The 25293-nt window shown below is 55.7% G+C and overlaps 8 protein-coding genes across 8 annotated transcripts; 3 read left to right on the forward strand and 5 right to left on the reverse strand.

Moving 5' to 3' along the window:
- Positions 1-2465: 2465 nt before the first annotated feature.
- GGS23DRAFT_356674 (XLF-domain-containing protein) lies at positions 2466-4710 on the reverse strand. Its single transcript, XM_051513196.1, has one exon. It carries the CDS (start codon positions 4551-4553, stop codon positions 2850-2852), a length of 1704 nt encoding a protein of 567 aa, XP_051374544.1. The 5' UTR covers positions 4554-4710; the 3' UTR covers positions 2466-2849.
- Positions 4711-4842: 132 nt separating this feature from the next.
- On the forward strand, positions 4843-5748 carry GGS23DRAFT_356708 (uncharacterized protein). The gene is made up of 2 exons (XM_051513197.1): positions 4843-5009; positions 5076-5748. Exons 1-2 carry the CDS (start codon positions 4984-4986, stop codon positions 5659-5661), a joined length of 612 nt encoding a protein of 203 aa, XP_051374545.1. The 5' UTR covers positions 4843-4983; the 3' UTR covers positions 5662-5748.
- Positions 5749-7777: 2029 nt separating this feature from the next.
- Positions 7778-10496, reverse strand: GGS23DRAFT_554285 (MFS general substrate transporter). The gene is made up of 4 exons (XM_051515526.1): positions 9663-10496; positions 8632-9505; positions 8353-8458; positions 7778-8280 (listed from the first exon to the last, which is right to left on the reverse strand). Exons 1-4 carry the CDS (start codon positions 10086-10088, stop codon positions 8049-8051), a joined length of 1638 nt encoding a protein of 545 aa, XP_051374546.1. The 5' UTR covers positions 10089-10496; the 3' UTR covers positions 7778-8048.
- Positions 10497-11331: 835 nt separating this feature from the next.
- Positions 11332-13142, forward strand: GGS23DRAFT_356735 (NAD-binding Rossmann fold oxidoreductase family protein). Its single transcript, XM_051513198.1, has 2 exons — positions 11332-11470; positions 11554-13142. Exon 2 carries the CDS (start codon positions 11711-11713, stop codon positions 13028-13030), a length of 1320 nt encoding a protein of 439 aa, XP_051374547.1. The 5' UTR covers positions 11332-11470; positions 11554-11710; the 3' UTR covers positions 13031-13142.
- A 111-nt stretch (positions 13143-13253) lies between these two features.
- Positions 13254-15074, reverse strand: GGS23DRAFT_594008 (DUF155-domain-containing protein; the record flags this gene model as incomplete). Its single annotated transcript, XM_051518100.1, has 2 exons — positions 13254-13717; positions 13790-15074. The coding sequence occupies 2 exons, from the start codon at positions 15072-15074 to the stop codon at positions 13254-13256; spliced, it is 1749 nt and encodes a 582-aa protein (XP_051374548.1).
- Positions 15075-15424: 350 nt separating this feature from the next.
- On the reverse strand, positions 15425-16833 carry GGS23DRAFT_554291 (uncharacterized protein). Its single transcript, XM_051515527.1, has one exon. It carries the CDS (start codon positions 16479-16481, stop codon positions 15621-15623), a length of 861 nt encoding a protein of 286 aa, XP_051374549.1. The 5' UTR covers positions 16482-16833; the 3' UTR covers positions 15425-15620.
- Positions 16834-18052: 1219 nt separating this feature from the next.
- Positions 18053-19977, forward strand: GGS23DRAFT_594010 (kinase-like domain-containing protein; the record flags this gene model as incomplete). The annotated part of the gene is made up of 4 exons (XM_051518101.1): positions 18053-18169; positions 18265-19220; positions 19295-19776; positions 19853-19977. The coding sequence occupies 4 exons, from the start codon at positions 18053-18055 to the stop codon at positions 19975-19977; spliced, it is 1680 nt and encodes a 559-aa protein (XP_051374550.1).
- A 2804-nt stretch (positions 19978-22781) lies between these two features.
- GGS23DRAFT_616963 (Pkinase-domain-containing protein) lies at positions 22782-25046 on the reverse strand. The gene is made up of 2 exons (XM_051520822.1): positions 24678-25046; positions 22782-24614 (listed from the first exon to the last, which is right to left on the reverse strand). The coding sequence occupies exons 1-2, from the start codon at positions 24761-24763 to the stop codon at positions 23033-23035; spliced, it is 1668 nt and encodes a 555-aa protein (XP_051374551.1). The 5' UTR covers positions 24764-25046; the 3' UTR covers positions 22782-23032.
- Between the last annotated feature and the right edge of the window lie 247 nt (positions 25047-25293).

Here is a 25293-nt window from a genome sequence, read left to right on the forward strand (position 1 = left end):
ACCAACTCTTCACATCTCTGCCTTGCTCTCGTCTGCCATTGCCTCCTCCGTCCCATTCGCTGCTGCGCATGTCTCCCCCCCGCCCCTCCCACCGTCCCCTCGCCCCCTTCCCTCGACGAACCCTCACCTGCCACCCTTACTCGCGCACCCCATTACGGCGTGTTGTTGGTCGGCCGCAGTCGCGCGCCGCAATCTAACCTCCTGCACGAGAGGCCCTGCCGTGTAACACGCCAGAAATGCGACAGCTAGGGGCCGCCGTTCTACCAAGGCTCGGCCCCCTCTCTTCTTCCCTCCCTGCCTCCCCTCCCCCTCCCCTCTTCCTCTCCCCCTTACCCTGCCGCGCCCCGGTAGCCCTCGAGTCCTTACCGTCTTCGTAGTAGTAGGTAGTAAGGCTTCGACGACACTACCGTCCGTCATCGGGTCTCGCCGCCGCTGCTTTCGTCCTTTTTGTCGCCTTGTGCTGGAGGTTTCGGACAGGCCCGGAGGCCCTCCCCCCCCCGACATAATCTATTTTGCTTTGATCGCCCTTCCTGTAACGTATACATGCAGGTAGGTATGTATGTATGAATGATATACCTGCGCAGCCATGGGCGCCCCCCCCTCTAAGCTGGGTCTGAAGGTCCTCCATCCCTCTCTCCCCTGGCCAAGCAGCGATGCGGATAGTGGCGAGTTGGGCAACTACGTACGCCCACCGAGACGCGGAGGTTTCCGAACAGTGATAGTGGTGGCACTGTCCGATCCGATGTCTCTCATGTGCACAGATTCTTGGTATCGACACGCCGGCGATCCATCCGGCACGTGGGCAATCTCGAAACACACGCGTCATGGACGAGGAGGAACGTCACGACGAGGTTAGCGGGAGGACGTTTACGAGCCGTGTATCCTAAATGTCGCGCAACCTGCGAGAGTTACGCACGTATCGCATCCATGTTCTCCCTCCCTGCCTCCCTTCCTCCCCCTTCGATCTTGTGAAGCTCCCGGCGGGCGGCGAGCCTGACGACACACGCAGGCGAGAAAACTTACCAACTAGTCATCTCATAGGGGAGGCGGTGGTCCAGGCTGCCACCAGTACATGGGCACCTACCTGCAGCACGACGTCCTTGTGTTCCTGTGCGCCGTCGGCACCGCTGCCGGCCTACCCTGGCCGCATCGCACAACGTGATAGAGGGAGCATATACACGTAACAGATGCGTTACGCACCCCCTTAGCGTCGCGCAAGGCTAGGGAAATAGGCAACGCCTGTTCTGGCGAGCAGCAGAGCAGAGCGAGCGAGGAGGCTAGTGCCCAACGTTACACGTCGTCGTCCACCGCTAGACCGCCGGGCATAGCCTTGTCCTCGCTCGCTCGCCTCGGACGGAACGGTGACGGAGAGATAGGGCGATAGGCAGAGATAGCACGAGGGCACGACCGCCTCGGCTTTTAAAACGCCCAGCATCGCCTCGGAGCGGAAAGGAGAGGGGCACGCGCAGCGCTCGCGAACCGAGTCATGGGGAATCTGGGACCCGTGTTCTGGCCTGTGGCAGACCGTCGCATGGGGGGCGATTTCGACAATTCGCGACGCCCGTACGTCATGCCACACCCAGGTACTCGGGGAGGGGGGGCAGGGGTTTGCCTAGACATCAGACGGAGGAGACCAGGAGCCACCAGCCGGGGCGTTGCTTGCGGTTGCACGCATGTGCCGCCAGACCAGGTCACCTAGCGGTAGACGGGCAGACAGACCGCTATCTCGAGGAGGACGGGGAGTACCAGTACATGGTTGGCCGACGGCCGAAATCTTCCGAGAGATGGAGACTTCTCACTGTCCAGACGTGGTGGCGCGCGCCCGATGCCTCTGCCGTAGATCCGCACGGCTCTGTGCAGCTCCCCTGGCACACAGGAGGGGAGATTGAAGGCGGGACAGACGAGGACTTCTCCGCATTTCGGGGCCAAGAGGCACGAACGGGGCGGTATGAGGCACTTCCTGGGGGTTTGGTTGGGCGAGCAAGTATCACTCTGTATCGCCCATCCCTTCATGACTGACCAACGGGTTCCGCGCCGCGGATATATACGTACGGATACCGCCGTACTATACGCGGATTGGTTGCGTAACGTTTCCTCGAGATTCCGGCTTGCGGCCCCTAATTTCCCCCGTCCATGTTGAAATGCATGGGAGGGGTTACATAGGGGCCTCGATGAGTAGTGATGTGTTGGAACTATACCTCTGGGTCTATCGCCAACAACATAGTTTCATCTTCCTGAGATCGATAGGACAACTAAAACGCAGGTATAGCGTACAAATATTCAAGCCACTCGCGGATACTTCGACTCGGGTACGGCCGTGTCGGATGCGTGGCTTCGACTGGAGTCGCGGGATCAGGACATTGCTGATGTTGCCCAGGACCGGTTCGGTAGTGGAATTCGTGACTAAAGTATTAAGTCTATGCAAATTTGAGGGTGTCGAAACCCCCTCCTCGCTTCTATCGCCGTGTCTGTTTTCGTGGAACTGTAGGTTGTCCTCCCATAGAGGATACGTGTATTACCTCTTTTACTAGAGAGATATTGACACGAGGTTACATAACCTTTGTCTACTCCGCGACGCCAAATAATACTATACCAGAGGCCACGAAAGCCATTTACATGGGGGGGGATGTGCATCGTTGTCAGTTAAAGGCCCTGCAGCGCCCGGGACAGGCAATTTCTATCTAGCACAACACATGTTTCAAGGGACTTAGTTAGGGCGCTGTAACAGGGACAGAGTATGCTTAGGCCTTGAGTAAGGGTCAATATCGTCTCAAATTCGAGCGTTCCAAGAACGGGGGTATCAACGGGTATCAATACCACCGCCAGAAGATCAAGAACTAGAGTGTCGCTTAGAATTTCCGCTTCTTCTTCGTCGGTGCCGCGGCCTTGCGTTCGAGCTCTTTCGCTAGGTCAGCTCGCCTGCGTTCCACTCTCTGTTCCTCAGTCTCCGGCTCTGCCGGTTTCGCCGGAGATGCTGTGTGTTGGCGTTTTATTCCGGCGTTGGATCTTCCTCCGATTACCCCAAGCTTCCGCCCAGGAGGCTTGGTCGGACTTGTAATCTTAATGTCCTCCTCTTCAGCCGGTGTCGCGCTCCGTTGTTCTGATGGCTCCGGGGTTGCTCTGGATCTGCCACCAATCCGCCCTAGCCCAATTGGCTTCTTCTGGGTTATACTTGATCGAGAAGAAGGTCGAATACCCGCTGGCTCTTCTCGCCCGCCGTCAGAGTCGGAGCCGGATGCCGTCTCGTCACCACTATCACCTACTACCGCTGGCAGAGGTATAGGAGAGGAGGCCTTCGCTGGCGAAGATGACAGCTTCCTCGATTTGGAGATGGTACCTAGTTTCTGGATCTGTCGTTTTGGGACATCTCGATCCGCCGGCTCGTTCTCGGGCTCCGACGCGGTTTCGTCCCCGTCAGCACGGATGGTCCGAGAAGACCGGCTGGCAGAAGTTTCATCGCCGGTCCTCTCCCTGCCGCCAAGCACACCTATTCGAGCACGCGGATTTTCTTTCGAGGGAGATAGACTATTTTGGGGGATTTCTGCAGCACTACCACCCTCGCCAGTCGAACCGTCCGCGGCTGGAAAGGCGTCACGCTTTCGCCTATGAGACTGTAGGCGTGGGGGCAGAGTCTGCTCTTGGAAATCGTCGTCATTCCCTTGAGGTGCTTTGCTTTCTCGGGGAGGTGTCTCCCGAGATTCCTTCGGTATTTCCATCTTGGGCTTGATGGCGGTACGCGGATTGGAGTCTAGCTGTACCCACCAGTCATTAAGTTGATCGGAAGCACTGATCTCAGGATCTGCGCTCCAACGCAACCCCGATTCGGCAAAGACCGTAGAAAGCAAGCGTGCCAGATCCCAAGGTGGCTCTCGGCTAGTATCCAGTTTCGATCTCCAGTCACTTTCATCAAAGGCAGCAAGGCCTTTGACCTTCTCCTCGGCCGTTTCTCGTGAGGCCTTGCGCTTGCCAGGGAGGGAATTGAAGACATTTTCCAGCCCCATCGACATAGCATCTAGCTTGTCGACTAGCTTCGCGATCACAGCATCCTTCTCCTTCAGCCTCGCTATCAGATTCTCGACCTCCAAGCTCCGGTGATGATGTGCTTGGATGAGGGGCAAGACAAGTTCCGTGGTCAGAGTGGCCGGGGGGCACTTGGTCAAGTAGATAGGCCACCTAAGTGGCATGAGCGGCTCCGGTAGCACGCATGTGACGTGGAGGGCCAGATTGCCCGTAGACGTGCTATCTGGACACGATGCGGACAGGCTAAGGCTAGTGCTATGGTGATCCGCCGATGTGGGATTCAGGGCGGCGTCAAGCTTTGAGAGAAAGACAACCCACTGGTTGGGGTCGCCATCGCTCAAGTCGATGCTTGTGTTTTCCTGAAGGCTTCGCAGCAATATGCCTTTTCGGCCCAGCCTCTCCACCCATACGTTGGCGAGGTCGGTGACATGAAGTGTGTATGACGAGGTGCCGAAGTGCGGTGAGATCATCAGGGCCGGAAGGCCAGGGATTGCCGGCAGCGGGTGCCATTTCGGGGTTAAATCCGTGGCCATAGCTGGGGATGATTTACCACGAGAGTTAAACCAGGAACTGAATACAAAGTCGTTCGAAGACGCCGAACTTCAAGAATTCGCCAATTTACGACCGACTCAGTGACGCCGATGGTATTCCCAGACCTGGGCGGGGAGAGTGTCGGTCGGGAGGCGAGACGCGGGACAGTAGGAACGGCACAGTAAACAGGACGTCACTGCCTAAAGTCACGTGAATCAGTCCTAGGCCAACCCGGATATTACGATATAGTTGTATCAACGAATACCATCGCTATAAATAGGCTTATCATCATAACAAGACTCGCTATCGCTTAGGTACTCTCTCCAATAACGATTCCTCCCCCTTTTTATATTGACCCTGCCGTCTGCCGCCGATTCTTCCCTCGCCCTCGACTCTTTATATCCCGCGCCGATAGAAGTTCGCTCGTCTATTATGGCCTATGTACCACCGTCGTTTCCGTAGGCATATCCTGCGTGCGTGTACCTTTCACTCTCCCACGGCAAGTTGCTTACGCGCGTAATCAGGAGAGGCCGGTTACATGCTGCTGTCTGTATCCTAGCGACGGCGCCACCAAGGCTCACGAGTGACGGGCCCGTCGACTTTGCTTGGGATAGGCCCGAGGATGTCGTCCGTGGAATCCTTCTGGAAGGCTACAGCTCCGCAGCTCACTTACTTCGCATGCTACTGGATAATCTCGCCATGCCGCCCGCCGAGCCGCATCGCCAGACACCCGCAGAGGCTGCCTGCGTACGCCTGCGCCCGCCGCCTCCGTATCACCACGTTAAGGCCGAATCGAGACATGCCACATGGCCAGGGAGACCTGTCAAGTCTCGTCTCCCGTGTCTCATCAGCAGGGAACGCCTCGCGACCTCACCTCCTTTCGCTCCCGCCTCCAATCTCAGTGCCCAAGCAGGCAGCCGGTCTGGTCAGGTCGATCTTGTACGCACAGGAGTCCTCCGCGACGACCACCGCTGCCGTGCGACGACCGTGCCACCTCGACATGCACACTTGACTCGTCACACCGCCCGGTTTACCGACATCCATGTAGCCGACTCTCGCGTGGCCGCTCAGGGGCCTCGCTCTCCTGAGATGAGGCGCGCGTCAAGCTAGGCAGAGGGCGGCATCCACTGGTGAGGAAGGGAAGGGTCTATTATTAAATCACGCAGACGGGTGGTCGTAGACCAAATCCTTCCCGCTCGACCTCGATCTCTTCGTCCCCTAAGCCAACGTAGGGTTAATTCCTAACAGTGACCAAGTGCTGTCACCAGGCGTGTAGCCTACCACATGATATCAACCACAATTACGCAGAGAACACGGCCAATGTTAAATATGTAAGTTTTCCTGTAGCAGGTGGAGGATGGCTGCATGTTACATGCACCTAGGTGATAGTGGCTGGCTTAATAGCAGGACACTTGCGACATGTAAGATGGAACAAAACCGTTACAAACGATGCCAGGCATCTGGGTGCACGGAATGTTACGCGAGCCGCTCCCGGGACAAAGGAAAAATGTCCGCTGATTTCCCTAGAACCAAGCTCGCTCGCTTACACTACCTAGTCCGCCTCACAATTCTCTTCTCGTCACTCGCGAAATGGTACCGAGCCACGACCAGCTGCACAAGGTACATGACTTCCCACGCTACTATCGAACTGGACGGCAGCCCCTCAAACACCATCCACTACGCAAATCCATATTTTCCGCAGCACTGTCCGCTAATCCATCTCTAGCGTGGCCCGGACCGCCGTGTTCGTGGTGGGTTCTTGGTTCGCGTCGCCCCGCCCGGACCTTGGCAAAAGCGACGGGGGTCCGTAGCACCGGCGCCGCCGGTGGCGAGTGGCCTTCGTCGTGATCTAACCCTGCGACGGACGGGGCCGGGAGGCACTAGGAACCCTCCGGCGCGATGCCGCCTAGGCAGACGCTATTCGTGTTGTAGAGAGCCGCGAGGTCCCGCAGCCACCGCTTGCCTGGCGCCCCAATGGTCGAGACGTTGATGACGAAGTCGTCGCGGCCGTAGCCCCGGATCTTCCACAATATCTCCCTACTTGTTTATAACATGTCACGTAGGAATTGTATCAATCTTTATTTCAACCTATATTCCTACCATGGACTACCATATAGGTCGTATTCACTCGTTTGCCAATATACCTCTATATTAAAAGCGCTCTCATTTCTTACCACTTCTAGTTACTATTATATACGGCTAGCTGACCAACGGTTCACAGCTGTGTGCAGCTGTGATCTTGCTTGATCGGCACTGGGCCAGCTGCCAGCATCTGGGCTGTTCCTGTTCCTATCCGATCTCCCTACAGCGTGCCCACGCAATTCATATATCGTATTATCGGGGTTACGTACCGAATCTGTATTATCCCTCTTAATAGGGGCGTGTACCTATACGTTATAAGTGGGGCGTTCACCTCCAAAAACGGGGTTTTCCCTAGTGTATATGGGCTTCCGTACCCTCCTTACTTGATATGGGGGTCCGCCGCCTAGGTTCTGGCGACATCGTCAAAGGCGTCAGTGCAACACCCCGTCTGACTTGTTGAAAAGAAAATGGGTCTGTCGCTATTGGAGCTGCCGGTGAGAGGGCCGTGGTGTCCGCATCCTCGGAGGCATCCGGTTCCTTCAAGTTTCATCCGACAAGATCGTGCTTTAGCCTCGTTTTGGAGGGTGAGGAGGCTCATAGCACATCAGCCACGACATCTAGCTGCAATATATATCTTATCTGCTTAGCATACCTTGTCCCTCGAGAAATCGTATAGGGGCGCCAGTAACGGCAGCACCAAGAGTAGTAAGGGGATAGAGGCGATATACCAGAACTCTTCTTTCATCGGTTCAGCACCAATTGAGTCGGCTTAGCCGATGAAGCGTTTTGCTCACTGTTGAGGTGTCCATCGTGATCTTCGATCTGTGGTATTCCCTGGGGGTGTATCGAAGGGAAAATTCAGGATAGGAGAAAGGGAGGTAGGGGAGGAAGGGAGTAATAGGGGAAACCCCGACTTTTTATACGTCGGCGGCTTCCGTCATCGGCAGTCAGTCAACTTTTGCGATTTGGCTCATCGGGTCGACTAATGCTGGCGATGTCGCGAAGAAATCGGAGGCGGGATTGCGTTCAATTGCATGACTTTTGTAATTCACACCACGATGGCATAGCATGCGTATTATTACATTATACGTAGCTACATAAGAGGTATTCGGGAGGAGGAGGTACTGCGGAGTCTTCGATAGTCAGAAGCGATGGTCAACGCAAAACCTGTGCGGACCGAAATGCAGGAAATTCTTCTATATCCAATATGGGATTATATATTCAGCGTTCCCGACACGCCATGGACATGACGTTGGCTACAGAGGCAGGCTATCGATGAAGATACCTGCTATTACAACCCGCGGTAAGTATCAGGACCCAGAGGACCACTTGCTACGGAGGTAACTGAACATAGGTCACCGCCATTCCCTACAACCCGGTACTAACCACTAGGTACGGTATGACCACATACGACCCTAGTAGACGTAGATGAAATCCTCGTTCTTCAGATCCGTCAGGTCGTTCAGACCGTTATCGTCTTCGAGACTCGGCCCAGTCAGCACGTTCATGTCCAAGTCGACCGCCTTGCCTTCTTGCATGTCCTTCCTCCTTACCATCGACTCGTCGACGATGTTAGCGTTCTTGCCAACCTCTTCACGCCTCTTAGCATGAACTCGGTTCAGGTAAATAAGATAGAGCGGGATGAGCCTACGCGGTTTCGCCAGTTAGCCAAGACAAACGTTGCAGAACAGGGAGACCAGGCGTGGGGTGTGAACGCACAATCCGAGGATGCCCACGAGAACAAACATGATCAAGTTGGCAATGAGACCAGGGCGGTATAGCGGTGCGTCTTTGGTGTTGAATAGGAGAGGGCCGATGATGTTTCCTATTAGCACGTTAGTTGGCGATACGGTCTTGTGAGGTGTAGTCCTGCCGTCACGAGAAACAGTAGAGAGATCCGGTACGGGATTCAAGATGAGATACCGTTTCAGGGGCTGGCTGGCTGGCTGGCTGACCGGGTCATAGGAAAGAGACAGAAGAGGCTTCGAGATGACTAACCTGTGCACATCCCCATGAACATCATAGCGGAACTCGCCTTCTTCTTAGTGTCACCGCCTGTGTTCTGGGCCGACCATGCGTAGACCATCGGCGTGATGGCGCCCAAGCATTGGACGAAGTAGTACCCTAGGAGCAGCACCCCCTTATTGTTCTCGTTGCGGGGCACCGTTAGCATAAGGATGGTACCAATAGTTGGCAGAACACTGATTCCAGTGATGACGATGCCCTTCCGGCCGATCTTGGTAGAGATCCAGGCCGAGCCGATGATGACGAAGACCTGTATGGCACCCGTCGGCATGGTAAAGAGGATGGCGGTGAAATTGGTAAAGCCGAAGTCCTTGAGGATGAGGTTACCGAAAGTACTGATGCCGCCACTGGCGATCGAGATGGCCACGATGAGGAGAAACCATAGGAGTGTCTTGAAATCCAGGGCTGTTTCACAGACGTGCTCCCATTTCCACTTACGGGTCGCGACACCCATCTGGTTGGCGCGCAGCCTCTCCACCGCGATGATGCGGTCACGCTCCGTCATGAACTTGGCCTCCATAGGGGAGTCAGGCATGAAGGTGATAAAAACGATGCCAAAGATGACGGTGAGGACGCCGCAGAAAATGAAAACGGTCTGGTATCGGAATATCTTTTCGCTCTGGACGTGGCCGAGGCCATAAACCACCAGACTACCGACGATGAAAGTCATGCCGTTCATTGCGTTCCAGTACGAAGTCCGCAGTGTCTGCTCTGAACGTCGCCACCACATTTGCGTCACCACCAAACAGGACGGCGCGATCATCGCTTCAAAGGAGCCGAGTAGGAATCGCAGGGCCAGGAGAGAGCCAAAATTAGTACACGCTGCCATGATGGCTTGGGAAGTTCCCTATAAGAAACGTGAATTAACTACTACTCATAAGAACTTGAAGAGTCCGTGAACAGTCCATTTGAGACTCTTATATTCAACGATGGCTACCACTTCTGGAGCCGTGCTCATCGACAAGAGATGCGATAAGAACGTTACAAGAGCCACAAACACGTACCCAGCATATGATGGCTACTCCGATGACTTTACCGGTAGGGTACTGGACGAGGATAAAGGCAGCGAGGGGTTGGAAGATGAGCTGGGCGAAGTAGAGGATGGACCCCAACCACGAGTATTCCAGAGACTTGAGATTCGCGTCCTCGATGATGCCAAAGATAGACACCTGCGAAAGAGACGATTTGTCTAGCTGCTGGAAGAAATAGGCGCCGAGGATGAGAGGAAGGATACGTCTATCGATTAGCTTCAGGACTCGGTGCTCCTCCTCGTAGTCAAATGTGACCTCGCCATGTTCAGCGATGAACTCGGCGGCCTTATCAATATGCTTGACGGTAGGATGCCGGGCGGGCGCTTCCCTGGCCGGCGTGATAGCATCGTCGGCTTGAGCCGCCGCTGGGGTAGATTTCCCATTCGCCATGTTGACCATACAGAGTAGCGAAGAGGAACAAGACAGACGAATGTCACGACGTCCGTGAGGGTTATATATAATAACAGCCGCGGTCGGCCCCCGAACAAGGGTACAGGCGAAATATAGCTCCCTCTACCAAGTGAGGTCCCAGAAACCCGGGTAGATGGTCAGCAGTGGAAAACTGGATGCGGAGACCCCTGTTGCGGAGAACTGGGGGAGTCGCAAGAGATCGAGGTGGAGGTTGGCCTGCCTCGGCATATTCCCCGTCCATGAGTATAGCTTTACATGTTTTCCCGTTCTTTTCATCTAAGGCCATCACTTATAGAAGCATAAGTACGTAGCGAGAGCTGAAGGCACCAGTTATCGAGCTTACTCTATCGCAGCATCACCGTACGGCAGAACGTAAAAGACAGCACCTATCGTCTGTCCGACTCTCTATTTAGTATTATCTTGATACTAACCTCGCGCCGCGCCGATCTTCATAGGTCGGTTCAGCACACTGCTTCAGCTGGAACACAACGCGAACCCACTTAGCCTAACCTCAACGTCAGACACCGATATCCGAACAAGGCATCAACGACGAGCAAACACACATAGACTCGACACAGGTGCCCATTGGTGGGAATATCAAAATCCGCAGACGCGCCAAGGGCCCACGGGAACGATTCTCTTGATTTCCACCACTCCCATTCGATTTCTAGCCGTGGATGAGCATGGCAGACTTCCGGCTGCCGGGGCGAGCGTCGAAGCCTTTAACCGGCAACTTACGATCAAAGATAAATGCGCGATGGCCCCCATCATCGTGGGGGTGCAAGGATCCCGCGAACCGAGACGCTGGTTGGTCTGGGGGACGGACAACTCGATGGGCAGCAAGGTCACGTCCCCCAGAGTCCCCCACACCAGTCCCAGCCGGGGGAGGAGACGAACCCCGGATCATCCCCCACCCGGCTAAAGAACCGGTTTAATACTACGTAGTAGACGAAGATTACCCCCGCTGTTTCGCTTGGGCTAACGGAAGCGATCCAACCCTATCTATCACGAGCGGCAAATCACCCCGCGACTAGGAACTCGCGAACCGTCGAGAGACGAGCCCAAGCGAGTGAGCAGCGCTCACCGGTGAAAAGAGCCATTTTGTTGTCGGTATACCTTGGGCAAGTGTGGGCGTGGCTGTAGGTGTATAGAGGAGTAGCTCAATAACTCGATTGGGAGACGGTATCCCGGTTAGGCAGAACCCATGATATACCTAGGGGGTGTCGGACCCGAGAGGACCTTTCCCCCAACCTTCTCCAACTCGTCACCGGTGGGGCTCGCCGGTCATTTTCCCGACACTGGGAGGTAGGCAGTCAAAGAGCAACTCGTCTGCAGAAAGTCATTCCATCGCGCGGTACCGGGGAGGCTTAGTCGGTATAGCTATAACCTTGGCGGGGGACCTCTCTCGCTCGCCTTCTAGACCTCCCGAGCTAACATATTGCCCGTCTAGCAGGCGGTGGTAATTATCTAGCACCAAATCCGCATTGCGAGAGAGGGGATAAACTGGCCTTTGATACCAGTAGACTCAGCTCAGCCAGGCCGTGTCATGCGTACTCACATCCCCTATAGGCGCAAATAAGTCAAACCACACGAAAAAAAAAGCAGAAGCCATGGCCGAAGTCACGGCGCCGCTGCGTGCGCGCAAGAAGTACGCCATCGTCGGCACGGGCGGCCGCGCCATCTTCTTCTACACGGCGATCGCGCAGGACTACGCGGCGACGTCGCAGATCGTCGGGCTCTGCGACACGAACCAGACGCGCATGGACTTCGCGAACGCGCGGCTGGCGGAGCTCGGGCACGGGGCGGTGCCGACGTTCGCCGCGGCCGACTTCGACCGCATGGTGGGCGAGACGCGGCCGGACGAGGTCATCGTGACGACGATCGACCGCACGCACGACGTCTACATCGTGCGCGCGCTCGACCTCGGCCGCAGCGTGGTGACGGAGAAGCCGATGACGGTCGACGCGGCGCGGTGCCGCGACATCTTCGCCGCCGTGCGCCGCAACCCGGGCGGCCGCGTCCGCGTCACCTTCAACTACCGCTACGCGCCGCACAACACCAAGGTCTACGAGCTGCTGCGCGCCGGCGCCGTCGGCACCGTCACCAGCGTCCACTTCGAGTGGCTGCTCGACACCGCCCACGGCGCCGACTACTTCCGGCGCTGGCACCGCGACAAGCGCAACAGCGGCGGCCTGCTCGTCCACAAGAGCACCCACCACTTCGACCTCGTCAACTTCTGGCTGCGCACCCGCCCCCAGACCGTCTACGCCCAGGGCGACCTGCGCTTCTACGGCCGCGAGAACGCCGAGCGCCGCGGCGTCGCCCCCGCCGACATGTACGCGCGCGCGCGCGGCAGCGCCGCCGCCCGCCGCGACCCCTTCGCCCTCCACCTCGAGGACCACCCGCAGCTCAAGGCGCTCTACCTCGACGCCGAGCACGAGGACGCGTACTACCGCGACCAGAGCGTGTTCGGCGACGGCGTCAGCATCGAGGACACCATGAGCGTGCTGGTGCGGTACCGCAGCGGCGCCGTGCTCACCTACTCGCTGACCGCGTACGCGCCCTGGGAGGGCTTCCGCGTCAGCTTCAACGGCACCGCCGGCCGCCTCGAGCTCGAGGTGGTCGAGAACAGCTACGTCAACTCGGGCGGCGAGCAAGCCGCCGAGGGCGCCCTCGGCCGCCGCTCCCTCGTCCTCCGCAAGCTCTTCGAGAAGCCCCAGGAGATCGAGATCCCTGAGGGCGTTGGCGCCCACGGCGGCGGCGACGCCGTCCTCCTCAACGACCTCTTCGGCGAGCCCACCACCGACGAGTACATGCGCGCCGCCAGTCACGTCGACGGCGCCCTCTCCATCCTAACCGGCATCGCCGCCAACAAGTCAATGGCCACGGGGCAGGTGGTGAACGTGGATGATGTATTGAGCATCCCGTGACGGAATATGGGATGGGATTATGTACCTATTCGTGACATACGTACATAGCTGCCCATAATCAGACAACGTTAATCGTAGCCGGATACCGAACCAGTCCTTCAGTCCTTAAAACAAAGCATGCCATGAATCCTTTTATGTGCGGGTATAAAATTCCAAGGCAATTAATTCCGTACGCCGATATTCCGGGGTCGCTGAACGCTAGGCGGGACGGCGAGCGTGAAAATTAGATGCCCGCAAATGTTGTACTGATATAACTCGCGCCGCACACTGCCGCCCTCTCCTCCTCGCTAAGCTTGACGCCCCACTGTCTCAACTCCTCGAGCGTCGCGTTGGACCTAACGGCCACCCACCCCGAGGGGAGAGCGGCGCCACCGGGGCCAACGACGTCTTCGCCGTCGCCGCCCTGTCTGCCCTTGGAGAGCATGCTGAACCGCAGACCGACCTCGGTGACGGTGACCAGGATGCTGAGACAGATCAGGACGATGATGATCCACGTTATGGCGCTCATCTTCGCGTCGGCGACCGAGTCAGAGAGGATCTCCGCCAGGTCGAGAAACACGCGGCATCGCTCGTTGAGCACCTTGGTGCGTAAGTCGATTTCGAGGTACTCGCGTATCGCGACGTAGAGCGGGTGTAGCGTAGGTTCTGCGTCCCAGAAGAAATTAGGGACGTCCAAGATATTCGATGCTGTTGCAACTCGTTAGTTATGTATCCATTTTCCTACTTCTTTTCTCCTTTAAAAAAAACACCACCACTTACAGAGATTTATGTCGACCCGGCTTTTGAATAGACGGCCCAGAATCTTTACGATCTCGGTCCTCGTCATGTTCAGCTCTCCGGTGAGCGCAAGCCGCTTTGGAACGTGCTGCGCGTTTATCATAGTCTCAGACATGCGCTCCTCGAATAGGCAGAGCTTCGTGCTCTGCGCGATGGCGTGGCTGATGGTTAGCTTGACCATGTGATCCGACCGGGGCAGGAGGGTGATCATGTCGTTGAAAATCCGCGGCCGCTTCACGTCAGCATTGTACTCGAAGTGAAATTCCTCCGTTTCGAAGTCACATTGGTCGAGAGGACGAGTGGCCAGGGCCTCCCCGGTCTCGGTTTCGGCAAAGGTCATGTCGGCCAGGATGGACTTTTCCTGCTGCTCGGAAAAGTTCCAGAAGACAACGACGCCATACGAAAATAAAAACATCTCTGCAAACTCCTTGGCATCGGGCTCGAGTCTGTTGATCGGACTGGGGGATTGGTGCTCCTGGGTCGGATTCTCGGCGTCCCCGTCGCTCCCGTCTGACATGGAGTGATAGCCGCCATTTTCAGGATTAGGGCTCCCACCCCGCTCGCCGTCGGTGTATTCGTCGTAGTACCCCATGTGCTCATCGCTCCGTTCGCTCCGTTCGATCTCGAGATCGAGGACCGTCTTTCCCGTGCCGGGGGTTTTGAGTATGGGCCGACTCCGAATGCGGTAGCCGTCGATTCCGGAGAGCAGGGGGGTATGGTAGACAGTGTAGAGACAGTCGTTGTAGAGTTTCGTCTTGGCATCGTGCTTCCTGCGCAGGAATTCCGAAGTTGCCCTCATCCGGTAAGACTGCGCGGTGCAATAAGCCGTGAGCCTGGGTAGCTTCTGGGTTCTTTCGAATTTCGGGAGCCGCTCAGCGTAACTCTTGCCGCGTAGCCCACCTCTTTTCCTCAGAACGTCTAATTCCTCATCTCTCAACGGCCTCGTTTCATCCTCGACGGGGAAAGACCCGCCATCTTCGTCAGTAGCCTCAGTCCCATCGACGGTTTCGGGCAATAGCACGAGCTTCTCGCTAATCCTCGTCGTCCGGGAGGGCATGTTCTGCTGTCCCGTGCGCGATGCTAGATTGGGGAGACCCCCTCCGCTCACCCTTCGAACGCCGGCGATGCTACGGGGGCCACGCTGGGGGGATACGCGCGGCTGGCCGGAAGGGATCTCCGAGGCATATTGCAAAACATTGTCGACGGAGATGAAGCGCATAGGCGAGCGAGCGGAGGCTCCACGAGCTGGGTCTTCCCTGGGCGGCATCTCGATTGAGTAAATGTGTCGACTCGGTATTTTCCGCCGCGTATAGAGTGGCTCAGGGTCAGGGAGAAGCAGTCGTCGAGGATATGCTTCGAGCAGTTGCAGCATACAGCATCACCGTGTAATTAGCATCGTGGAAAAGATTTCGGCACGAAAGAAAAGTGAGGAAGAAGATGAAGACGAAAGGGTTGACGCGACATGACGTAGGCATCTGAGCGCCCCAACAAAGTTAATGATCCATTCGCCGAGGTAAATAGCATCGCGTTATGTAATCAATTCTGCTTACTCAGCGCGTCCAACTACCTCCTACTAAGTAAATACAATAGGCCATCCCGAGGCGCCTGGGTATCTAACACAATCTACCTAACACAACATATCTGCTACAACGGAACCGGCAACGGAGAGAGAAGAGGGACAGAATAAAGAGTCAAGCGGAGATCACAGCCGTGCGTGCCTGTCTCGGCGGAGGACGAGCGCGTGCGAACTTTCTCGTCAGAAGTGAAAAAGCGTCGTCGATTAGCAGACCTTACCCTCCTAGCCCGACGTGGATCACCAGGAGTCGCCCCCGTCGCCCCAGGTTTCGCTATATGTAACGTTCCAGATACCTCCACTGTTCCAGACACTTCCACTGTCCCAGTCGCCTCCACCTGCGTTTGCTCCCTCCCGTCCCTCCTCGCCCGCTTGGGACTGTTCCGAATGCTCTGTCTCCCTCTGCCCATCTGGCTCTAGATTGGCTTCCGGGTCCCAGGCCCGGTCCAAATTAGCCGATTCGGAGTTAGAGAAGAGGGTACGGACGGAAAGCACGGGTGAGATCGGCGAACCAATACTGATCGGCAGCTCGTCCATCTCGAAGGACGTCGGTTCCCCATTCAATAAGTCCTCATCCGTTTCCCATTCTCTCAAGATCCCGTCTTCGTCCCTATAGAAGTGTACAGCTCTGAATGCGGAATAAGTCCGACTAGTAGACCATCCCGAACTCTCGCCGCGATGGTATCTCGTCACTCCGTAGTAGGTGCCATCTCTGTCTATGACGAGGTAGTCGATAACGGCATCTAGATCCGGATCCTCCTCGTCTGCATTTGGGGACGGTGGCATCGGGTACTCGTATAAGGCTGGGCCTAAAAGGAGGGATCGGCTCCGTAGGCGTTGGTCGCGATTAATAGAAAGACGACGCGGCCATCCCGGGCCCCAGGCAAGCCTTCTGGGGTTGTATTCGGCAAAGTCGTTCAGCGCCGCCTGGATCGTACGCCAGATTTCAACTCTGGTGTAGACGGCCGGTCCCTCAAAGGCCGAGGTACATATAACGAAGAGCGGGATGTCGCGACCAAACCGCGCTCCCTCGTTATAGCCACTAGCCGCTTCGGCGTCAATGTCGTCCCAGACGGGATTCCCAGCCGTGATATACGCCATCGTCAGTAGTTTTGATGTCTGAAGTACCTACGTGGTCGACGGTTCTTCTAGATAGGAAGACAGGGGTTTAAAGACGACTGCACAGGTGACTGACAGGAAGTCGATTCATTCATTTTAGGCGTACGGAAGGTGAGACTATTGAATATTTTCCCAGGGCAAGAGACGCATATAAATAGAGGTCATGGAGAATGTCAGAGAAGAACCGTGAAAGTTTTACATTTGCTGTATGCCAGGCTTCAAGTACTTTCTAGCAAAACTCGAGCCGGCACTCCGCCGTGGAATTGGGCAATCAACTAGGCTACATCGTACTGGATGCACGCATTTCTTTGAATAGACACCACCATAGGAGGCGAGTCTAACGGAGAGCCAGGCAATGGTGATAGTGAAAGGCCGAGGAAATCGTCGATGGTTCTAAGACGACCACCAGGCCGAGCTTCACTACAGTAAAAGTACAGTAGCTGCGTAAGTACGTTGTTGTAATACGGCCCTTTCATTCTATTTACTACATTGTTGATTTTCTCTAACAGATACTATGGAGCCAAGTTCAAGTTAGGCATCCATTTCTTCCTCGAAGGCTTTGCGGTCTCTTTTGCAGAGCAGACTAATATACCCTAGCTACGATTCACGTACGCCATCAGCATCAACTTCCCCTGCACCTATGAGGGTAAGGCATAACTCGGCCGAACACACTAGCTAGGTTTCTCTGCTAATGCGAAAGGGGAGGTCATAGATACAAGGCAGCGTACTGTTGGAGTAGATAATAACATATAAAGACTCACAGATAGGTGAAGACAGACAAAGGGTGAATATAATTGAATGCCGGATTGAGGGCAACCATTTCGGCCCAGCCTAGAACTGCCCAGAGGAGTATTCTGCGGTTTAATCTACACTCTATAATAGAATATCAAATGTAGGAATTCCTGCTTCATGGTGTAGTGTAGAGGCGACCGTATCACGACCAAGTGTATAATCATGATATATATTAATTATTGAAATAAAACAATAATAGAACCCGAACCCCCAGTCCGTCCCACATTCTCACCGGTTTCACTGCATAGGCCGTTGGTTTATGGTGTGTATAATTTATATAGACGAAATAAAACATACTTCTCCTTGAGCAGGGGGTCGTAACGGGACTTGATCAAGCAATTACCTACCGATCAATATGTTCTGGATAATTACCTATGATGGGACAGAGACCACCTTGAATTTTCCTCTGCGGCAGCCAGGTGTAAAACTTCGTGTGCAAGTCCTCCGAACGCGCAATGCTCAGCGGCATAGGAGAACTCAAAACTAGCGATAATTATAATCTAGTCGTGTTCGGATGATCGACTGTCGCGCTAATGGGATTCAAGAGGGCGCGATCGTGGAATAGCTTACTGACGCGTCGTTGGTGCTTGCCGCTGAGGTATTAAGGCCAGCGGCATTACTTCCTCTCTCTTCTGCCCGTCCCGCAGAGCCACAGGTGCCCATCAACATCTTTTTTCGTCAACCTCTTTTCTCGTCAACATCTTTTCTCGTCAACCTCTATTCTCGTCAACATCTTTTCTTCATCGCTAGGTAGACCCACGATGGACCTGTCCTTCGCCACCCTCGAGCCCGCAAACGCCCTCGCGAAATTGGCATTCAGCAGCGTGTACGATGCCATTTTGCAGAGCCGTCAACGGACCAAGCGAAACTCCCAGATGGTTCGTCACCTCGAAGCCGCGTCATCGCTCTAACAAGACTGCGTTTTCCCACCTAGGCTGGGTCACTCCGTGATTTCGCACTGACGGCTTTTCAGGATATCCCCGCTGCCGAGCGCATAAGTGTCGAGTCTCGGCAGAGATACCACGAGGACGTGCTTCGGTTCCAGCGCGAAATGGACAACCTCGAGGACGAAAATTCCAGCGAAAGCTCGTCCGACTCCGACACTGATGTCAAGAGCAAGAATCGCTACCAGGGTATGGTATGGACGGGACGCTACGTCCTGGGGCTCCAGCTTCCGCCCTACGAGCCTGATGTCGGGTGGGTTGCAGGCAAAGGGCTTGGGGGGAACAAACCCTACACCGACATCTTCTTCTGCACCACCGCCTTCTCGAAGCGCCACAATATCAATCTCCGGAGCTCTCATGTTCGATTCAATTTTGATCAAGACAATAGGGCCTTCTTCGTCTCGAGCATGACTAGTTCGCATTTGGCAAGACTTGCCGTCAACGGTGTCACAGTCGGCAGGGAATTGCATGCCTTGAACCAGCACAACATGAAAATTCAGTTGGGTCTCTTGGAATACGATTTCCAGTACACAGATGTTGCGTCGTCAAACAGCTTTATAGGCAAGCGGCGAGAGTACATGGTTGGCAACATAACAACGCCGCCCGTTGCTTTCCTCAGCATGCCGACTCCACGCCGTAACACCAGGACCATCGGACGGTGGACCCTAGGTGAGCCACGAGGCAAGGGTAGCACTGGCAGTGTGTTCCTCGGCTCCAACCGGAAAAACGAGGTCGTAGCTGTGAAGATCATGGCACTTGATTCCGAGTCGAAAAGCCTTGTGGACGGGGAAATTGCCGCGTACCAGGCGTTGACAGCCTTGGCAGAGAAGCACAACGACGGCGGACGACTTGTTCGACTAAAGGAGACCATCGACCCCAGGGAAGATAAGAACGCGGTCAGCTTTATCTTCGATGAAGTTTGCCTCGTCCTAGAGCCCATGGCGCCGATAACAGTGCACGCGCTAGCGGACGAGGGGATCGTCGGGTAAGTCGATCTCACAAGCACACTACCTAATATACGATAACACCACGGCACTGGGCTAAATTCGGTCCCAACAGAGGACTCAAAGGAATGGCGATCGAGGCGGCTGCGATTTTCCGTCAAGCACTGCTGGGTCTCAAATTCATGCACGACAACGGCTGGGTCCACGGCAACATAAAGCCAAGCAATATTGGAGTGGTATCGAGGGGGAGAGCGGTGCTCCTTGACCTCGGCCAAGCCCAGTACCTCGGGTCGGATGACATGTCGCCGGCCCGGCCGGGTATTGGTGGCACGCTTAATTACCTGGCTCCAGAGCGCGAAATGATCGGCTACGACCACTCAGCTGACATATGGTCCATGGGATGTATTGGATTCTTGTTGACGTATGGATACCACCCGTTCACGTATCCGCTAAACCCATGGCGTCCCGGGGACCAGTACACAGCCGTCCGGCCGCTCTTTCAACTGAGGCACGAGGGAGCCATCGACAGGCTGCTGGACGATTACACGCACTACTTCAACCACGGGGCGGCAGATCCAAACCCGCACTTCGTACATCGTAAGCGACCACTTACCTACTTAATATACCTACCTACCTAGGAGGTTTCGGTCTTTGCTAATGGCTGTTGCCGTAGTCGGCGATATACTTGCCAAGATGCTGCGACATCAGTTCGCAATGAGGCAACGGGATCGCGCCCAGCGGGCTGACGTCGATAGAGTTCTCAACCACCGGTCGTGGATACCCCTGTTATCGAAGTAGAATCGACGCGGCACTATCGAATTACCACAATGAAGCTTGACGGAGATTTACCTACTCCTTGCAGCGCATCGGAGAGATTAGAGACTTGGCAGGTTATCCAGGGTTATTCAGACCTGTATCGGGGGTACAGCGTAGATAAATGCTTTTCTGAGTATACCTACCTACCTAGGTAGCGAAATAAAACCCCGGCCATTGACAGGCTCCCGTACCTAGGTACGTCGGCTACGGAGTCGCATATCTACATCTGGGAAAAAAATGCAATAGGCTATACCTAGTAGTAGAGCCCTGGTTAGTACCAGGGCTTAGCACATAATTACCTTCTTAGTACCGAAGAGGAGCAGCGTGGGCAACGCTGTAGGAGACCCGTATGGGCAATGGTCTACCTAACTGTCAACAACTGGCCCAGTACCGATCGAACTAGATCACAGCTGCAAGCAGCTGTAATCAGTTGATCGGCTAACTGAAACGGCAGCTGGGAAACGAAAAGGCAAGATTAGATGGTGATGGCAATTGAAGGCATATCGAGAAACCAGTGAATTGCTGTAGGTGGTGATATCTACAGGATTGAGATTTTACGATGAAAATCTGGGTGCGAGACCCATATAAATACTCATCGGAAAGGCTACGTAGGTGGAAGATTTTCCGGCCCGAGAAGATAAACCTCTGGAACGTGAAGGATTTGTCTGTTTCTTTACCACACGTCCAGATATGGTGCGCCGGGCGTCCTTTTTTGGAATGATAGTTCCCGATGACGTGATATCCGCATCCTTCTTCTTAACCTGCCGGCCGGATTTGGCTATGTAATCTAAGATCGCATAAGTATACTAGCTAGACAACATACGGATTGGAACTGAATGATATGGAGGAAGCGTTTATAGTGAGTCTTACTTTTGTTTTGGCCGGCTAAAAGTTTTTCATGGTTGCATCGATATCTGTGACGCACATATCCGTACTCAGAGCGGCTACTCGAGCCCCTATATGGGCACACTGGAGGAGATTGCGGTGGTGATAGATGACAGAATCGTCACCCATCTTGGATCGACATTGTTCAGTTGGCGCATCGATGACCCTAAGAGCATGGAGTGGCCAACCGCTATCTGGTTTAGCAGAAACCTAAGCAACATATATTGGTAAGCACAGGACCCCGTGGTCTCACCATACCTCACTCACCTCAACGTCTCCTTCTGCAGGTGGCGTGTCCCGGTCACCTAAAGGATAGTAGCCATAAACGCTGCCTATTTCATGATTATATTTAGCATACATCTGACAGTTGGAGAAATAGGGCTGAATGAACCTACATTGCTCGTCCAAGGCTAACTTGTTTGGGGGAGTTAGTCGTCGATCCGATACATTGATGGCATATGCAATTCAGTTGTAGTTGTGATCGATTGAGTCGGGTACAACGATGTGGGAACTCTTGTGCGTTTTGGCGGTTCGCTTTCAGGGCCTCGTTGCCTCTATCGTGAGGCATACAAGACGTGTTGAAAGCTGAACCTGTTGTTGTTAAATTGAAGGAATTAAGCCAGCTGTTGAAATATTAGCTTAAATATAGCAGTTGTGCGTCTCCTGCCATATCCATCAATCACAAGGCACCGTTTTGCATGCCTTCGTGCCTTAGGTTTCCACACTCTCGTCGACCATGTTAGAGAACCTGGCTTTCATCCACGAGTGAAATTCGGCGGACATCTTTGGTGGGAGATTTGAAAAGTGAATTTAGAAAGATCTCGCGATCACGCCCCTCAAAGTAACGCGGCTGTCGCACGATGGTTCGCGCACGAGTGCAAGCCTCGTTCGACCGACCCAGCGTCACCAGGCCCGCCTCGTCCCCCCTCCATCGGACGGGAGTCGAGGGCGTGCAGGACATCGCGGTAGATTCAGAAGTTGCCGAGTTGTTCATGTGGCGTGGTTCCCAGGAGGTGCGGAGCGGGGAAGAAAGATGCGACAGGATGCATGGGTATAGCGAAACTACTATGGAGCATCGTTACGTTTACGCACCCAAGATAAACCGAAGATATATGCTTGTATTACGTAGATCGGGAGAGCTACGTAGGGACTGAGGTTGCTCTGCTGGGAGTAACGGAATGTGGGAAGAAGAGGATGAATTGACTGACTAGCTAAGTAGGAAGGAAATGAATAAAGGAGATGTGAGCTACCTATATATATATAATAGGGAGCTGGGAGTTGAGTTATATAAGCGAGTAACCAGAGAAGAGGTAGAGAGCCATGTTTAGGTCCAGGTAGCTCTCTACGTGATAGCTTGGTAAGAGTTATCAAGCAATTAAATATGTAGGTAGAGATCCATCTTCGGGAGTCGCCTTTAGCCCGCAGCGCGGGTTGCGCTAGCGTCGCCGGCGACAATCTCAACGCTACCCAAGTTACGACAAGAAGACGAGATAGAATGGTTAAATTACGAGCGAGCGAATCGCCCTCGAAAGACGTCGCCGGGCACCCACGACAGCGAGTTATACGTGCAGCCACAATCGCAGCATCTATAATACTACACGTACTTAGTACCTAACAAAACAACCCTGGCTATATACTACCTAGTGATCGCAAACCGGCATGCATTTGCCATGCTCTCCCTATCTAGATAAAAGACGCGGCGGCGTCTGAAGTTCCTAGCGATACATAAATCCCGCACACCCCAAAAAGGAGCAACCGCCTCTACATGGGCCGATGGCCAGCCTACTTTGGCGTCTAACCACGACCTGTCGTATCTCATTAACCCACCGGGGTAAAACTCGCGTACGTAATAATACACCGTCGACCTATCGCGAAGCCGTGGCAGCAAACCCTCAAACCGTCGTATATCATATCGCAGGGTGCGACTCCTGCCCCAAGGAACTACTTGGAGCGAGCCAAACCGTAACCATCATTACCGCACCCTAGCTTCTCTCTCTCTCTTTATCTACCAAACCGGCACTTCCTATACGCAAGGGCCCGCGCCCCGAACGGGAGCCGCCCGATCCCGCCCTGTCATCCGCCCGGGCCCGGGCACGCCCGCCCCTGCGCCGTCGCCGCCGCCGCCGTCCGCCGCCGGATTCTCTCGCGCCCGCTAGGCGTCCGGCTTGTACACGCCGTCCTTGCAGAGGAGGACGACCTTCTTGAAGAAGCGGCGCCACTCGAGGGGGTCGCCCTTGAGCTTGACGAAGCGGACCTCGAGGAGCTCGCGGGCGCCGGGGGCGCGGGGGTAGCGGTCGACGAGGATCTCGCCGTGGAGGCCCTGGCGGCGCTCGTCGGCGGTGCGCACGCGCAGCGTCGCCACGTGCTGGGGGCTCGGGTCCGGGTCGGCGGCGGCGGCGGCGGCGGCGGGCAGCGGCACGTTGAGCGCGTGCAGCGCGTCGCCGAGCAGCTGCACCAGCAGCCGCGGCGGCACGTGCGAGAAGAAGCGCGTGAACGAGTGCGCCGGCACGATGTCCCGGAACCGCCGCGCGCGCTGCGTCAGCGTCAGCGGCACCCCCGGCGTCTGCGAGAACTGGCTCATCGACGGCTCCTCGGCCAGCGCGGCGAAGAAGTCGGCCGCCGACGGCGGCGCCGTCGCCGCGTCGACCGCCACGGGCGCGCCCGCGGGCTGCGTCGACGGCGCGGCCAGGGCCCGCGGCGCCGGCCGCTCCCAGTCGAAGAGCGCGTCGGTGATGGGCGTCTCGGGCTGCGTCGAGGACAGGCGCGGTGGTGGTGCGGCGGCGGCGGCGGTGCCGTCGACATCCATGGCGTCCGGCGGCGACGGCCGCTGCGACGCCGGCGGCGCCGGCTGGCTGAAGTCGATGCGCAGGTTCTCGAGCATCTTGGTGGCCAGGTTGAGCGGGTCGGAGATCTGGCCGTCGTCGGCGAGGAACTTGTTGCGCCGCGTGTACCACGGGTGCTGGCGGATCTGGGCGAAGGAGAAGCGCTTGGCGGGCTCGACGCTGATCATGCCCCGCAGGAGCGACAGCGCGTCCGACGGGATGCGCTCCCACAGGCTGTCCGAGCTGCGCCCGTGCGACTTGACGTACTCCTGGTACTCCCAGCTCTGCGCCGTCGGCTCGTCCCACGGCGTGTTGCCCACGAGCAGCACGAACAGGATCACGCCGCACGACCAGATGTCGACCAGCTCGGCCGAGTACTTAGAGACTTCGGTGGCGGGCTTCTTCTCGCCGCGGCCGCACGCTAGCACCTCAGGCGCGACGTACGGCGGGCTGCCGCACATGGTCGCGCTGAGCTTCCGCTGCCCCTTGTACTCGAACATGGTCGCCATGCCGAAGTCGGCGAGCTTCAGGTTGCCGTTTTCCGACATGAGGATGTTCTCGGGCTTGAGGTCGCGGTGCGCGACACCTCGGGAGTGGATGAAGCTTATGCCGCTGATGAGCTGGTGGAAATACACCTGGGCGATGTCTTCGGTGACGCCCACGTCGGCCTCAATCTTGTCGAAGAGGTCGCCCCCCTCGGCGTACTCCATGGCTATCCATCGCCAGACGTGGTCCTCGCCCGTGGCAAACCATTCGATGACATTCGGATGCTGGCCAATGTGCGAGTGCAGCGACACTTCCATGGCGATCTGCTTCGCCGAGATGCGGCCATGTTTGACGGCGTAGCCCTTGTGGATCAGCTTAACCGCAAAGACGGGCGAGGGCGCGTCTAGGGGTATAGCTTTTTTGATACTACCGCGGCGATTAGTAACGGGGTGCAGAGTAAAAGTGATGTCCTAGGGCAACTGGACTTACGATGCATATGCTCCTCGGCCTATAGTCTTGGATATGAATCGGAAAGGGAGGTCATTCGGCAGGGGGTCTAGTTGAGACTGCGACATGGTTTAGCCACGGATACGGTCCGAAACGTTGTATCTTCGGATGAAGTCTGAAGTACGGCGCGGCTGGCTGGCTTGGTCTACGGAGAAATAGAGTGGGGTGAAGGAAGGATGGGGCGGGAAGATGAGATGAACAGAAGGGAAACGCCAGAGCCATGACGACGCGGCCGTGGAGAGATGATGGGGGTGCATACAGCACTCGGGTGCATGGGTAGAAACAACTTAACAGTGCAAAGCAATGCGTCATAACGCGAAGCAATAGACAGGGAGGCGCCATTCCAGGCACGGGTGCACTAGGTAGCGACAGTTCGAGACACGTACATACCATGATGGGATCGAGACGCGTTGCGACGCGTCAGAGAGAAATCAATTAAAGACGGAGGGGAGGCCGTGACCCCGTCGCGATCCAATGTTTTCCGGTTGGGAGAGGCGACGAAGCGACTGGTTGTGAGTGGAGGATAAGTGGAAGAAGTAGGTAGGTATGTGTTGATTGCTGGCGACGGTGATGTTAGGTACCTACTAGGGTGGCCTTT

The sequence above is a fragment of the Durotheca rogersii genome (assembly GCF_024521655.1).
Source record: "Durotheca rogersii strain YMJ 92031201 chromosome Unknown GGS23scaffold_4, whole genome shotgun sequence".
In the NCBI taxonomy this organism is placed as follows: domain Eukaryota; kingdom Fungi; phylum Ascomycota; class Sordariomycetes; order Xylariales; family Xylariaceae; genus Durotheca; species Durotheca rogersii.

Excerpts from the sequence above, each read along its gene's own strand:
- GGS23DRAFT_356674 (XM_051513196.1), bottom strand. The coding sequence starts at position 4,553 with ATGGCCACGGATTTAACCCCGAAATGGCACCCGCTGCCGGCAATCCCT.
- GGS23DRAFT_356708 (XM_051513197.1), top strand. The coding sequence starts at position 4,984 with ATGGCCTATGTACCACCGTCGTTTCC. Across the intron at positions 5,010-5,075 it reads TATGTACCACCGTCGTTTCC|GAGAGGCCGGTTACATGCTG; the intron begins GTAGGCATATCC and ends GCGCGTAATCAG.
- GGS23DRAFT_554285 (XM_051515526.1), bottom strand. The coding sequence starts at position 10,088 with ATGGTCAACATGGCGAATGGGAAATCTACCCCAGCGGCGGCTCAAGCC. Across the intron at positions 8,459-8,631 it reads GTTCATGGGGATGTGCACAG|GAAACATCATCGGCCCTCTC; the intron begins GTTAGTCATCTC and ends ACGTGCTAATAG. Across the intron at positions 8,281-8,352 it reads CTCGTGGGCATCCTCGGATT|GCTCATCCCGCTCTATCTTA; the intron begins GTGCGTTCACAC and ends GAAACCGCGTAG.
- GGS23DRAFT_356735 (XM_051513198.1), top strand. The coding sequence starts at position 11,711 with ATGGCCGAAGTCACGGCGCCGCTGCGTGCGCGCAAGAAGTACGCCATC.
- GGS23DRAFT_554291 (XM_051515527.1), bottom strand. The coding sequence starts at position 16,481 with ATGGCGTATATCACGGCTGGGAATCCCGTCTGGGACGACATTGACGCC.
- GGS23DRAFT_616963 (XM_051520822.1), bottom strand. The coding sequence starts at position 24,763 with ATGTCGCAGTCTCAACTAGACCCCCTGCCGAATGACCTCCCTTTCCGA. Across the intron at positions 24,615-24,677 it reads GGCCGAGGAGCATATGCATC|TATCAAAAAAGCTATACCCC; the intron begins GTAAGTCCAGTT and ends TCGCCGCGGTAG.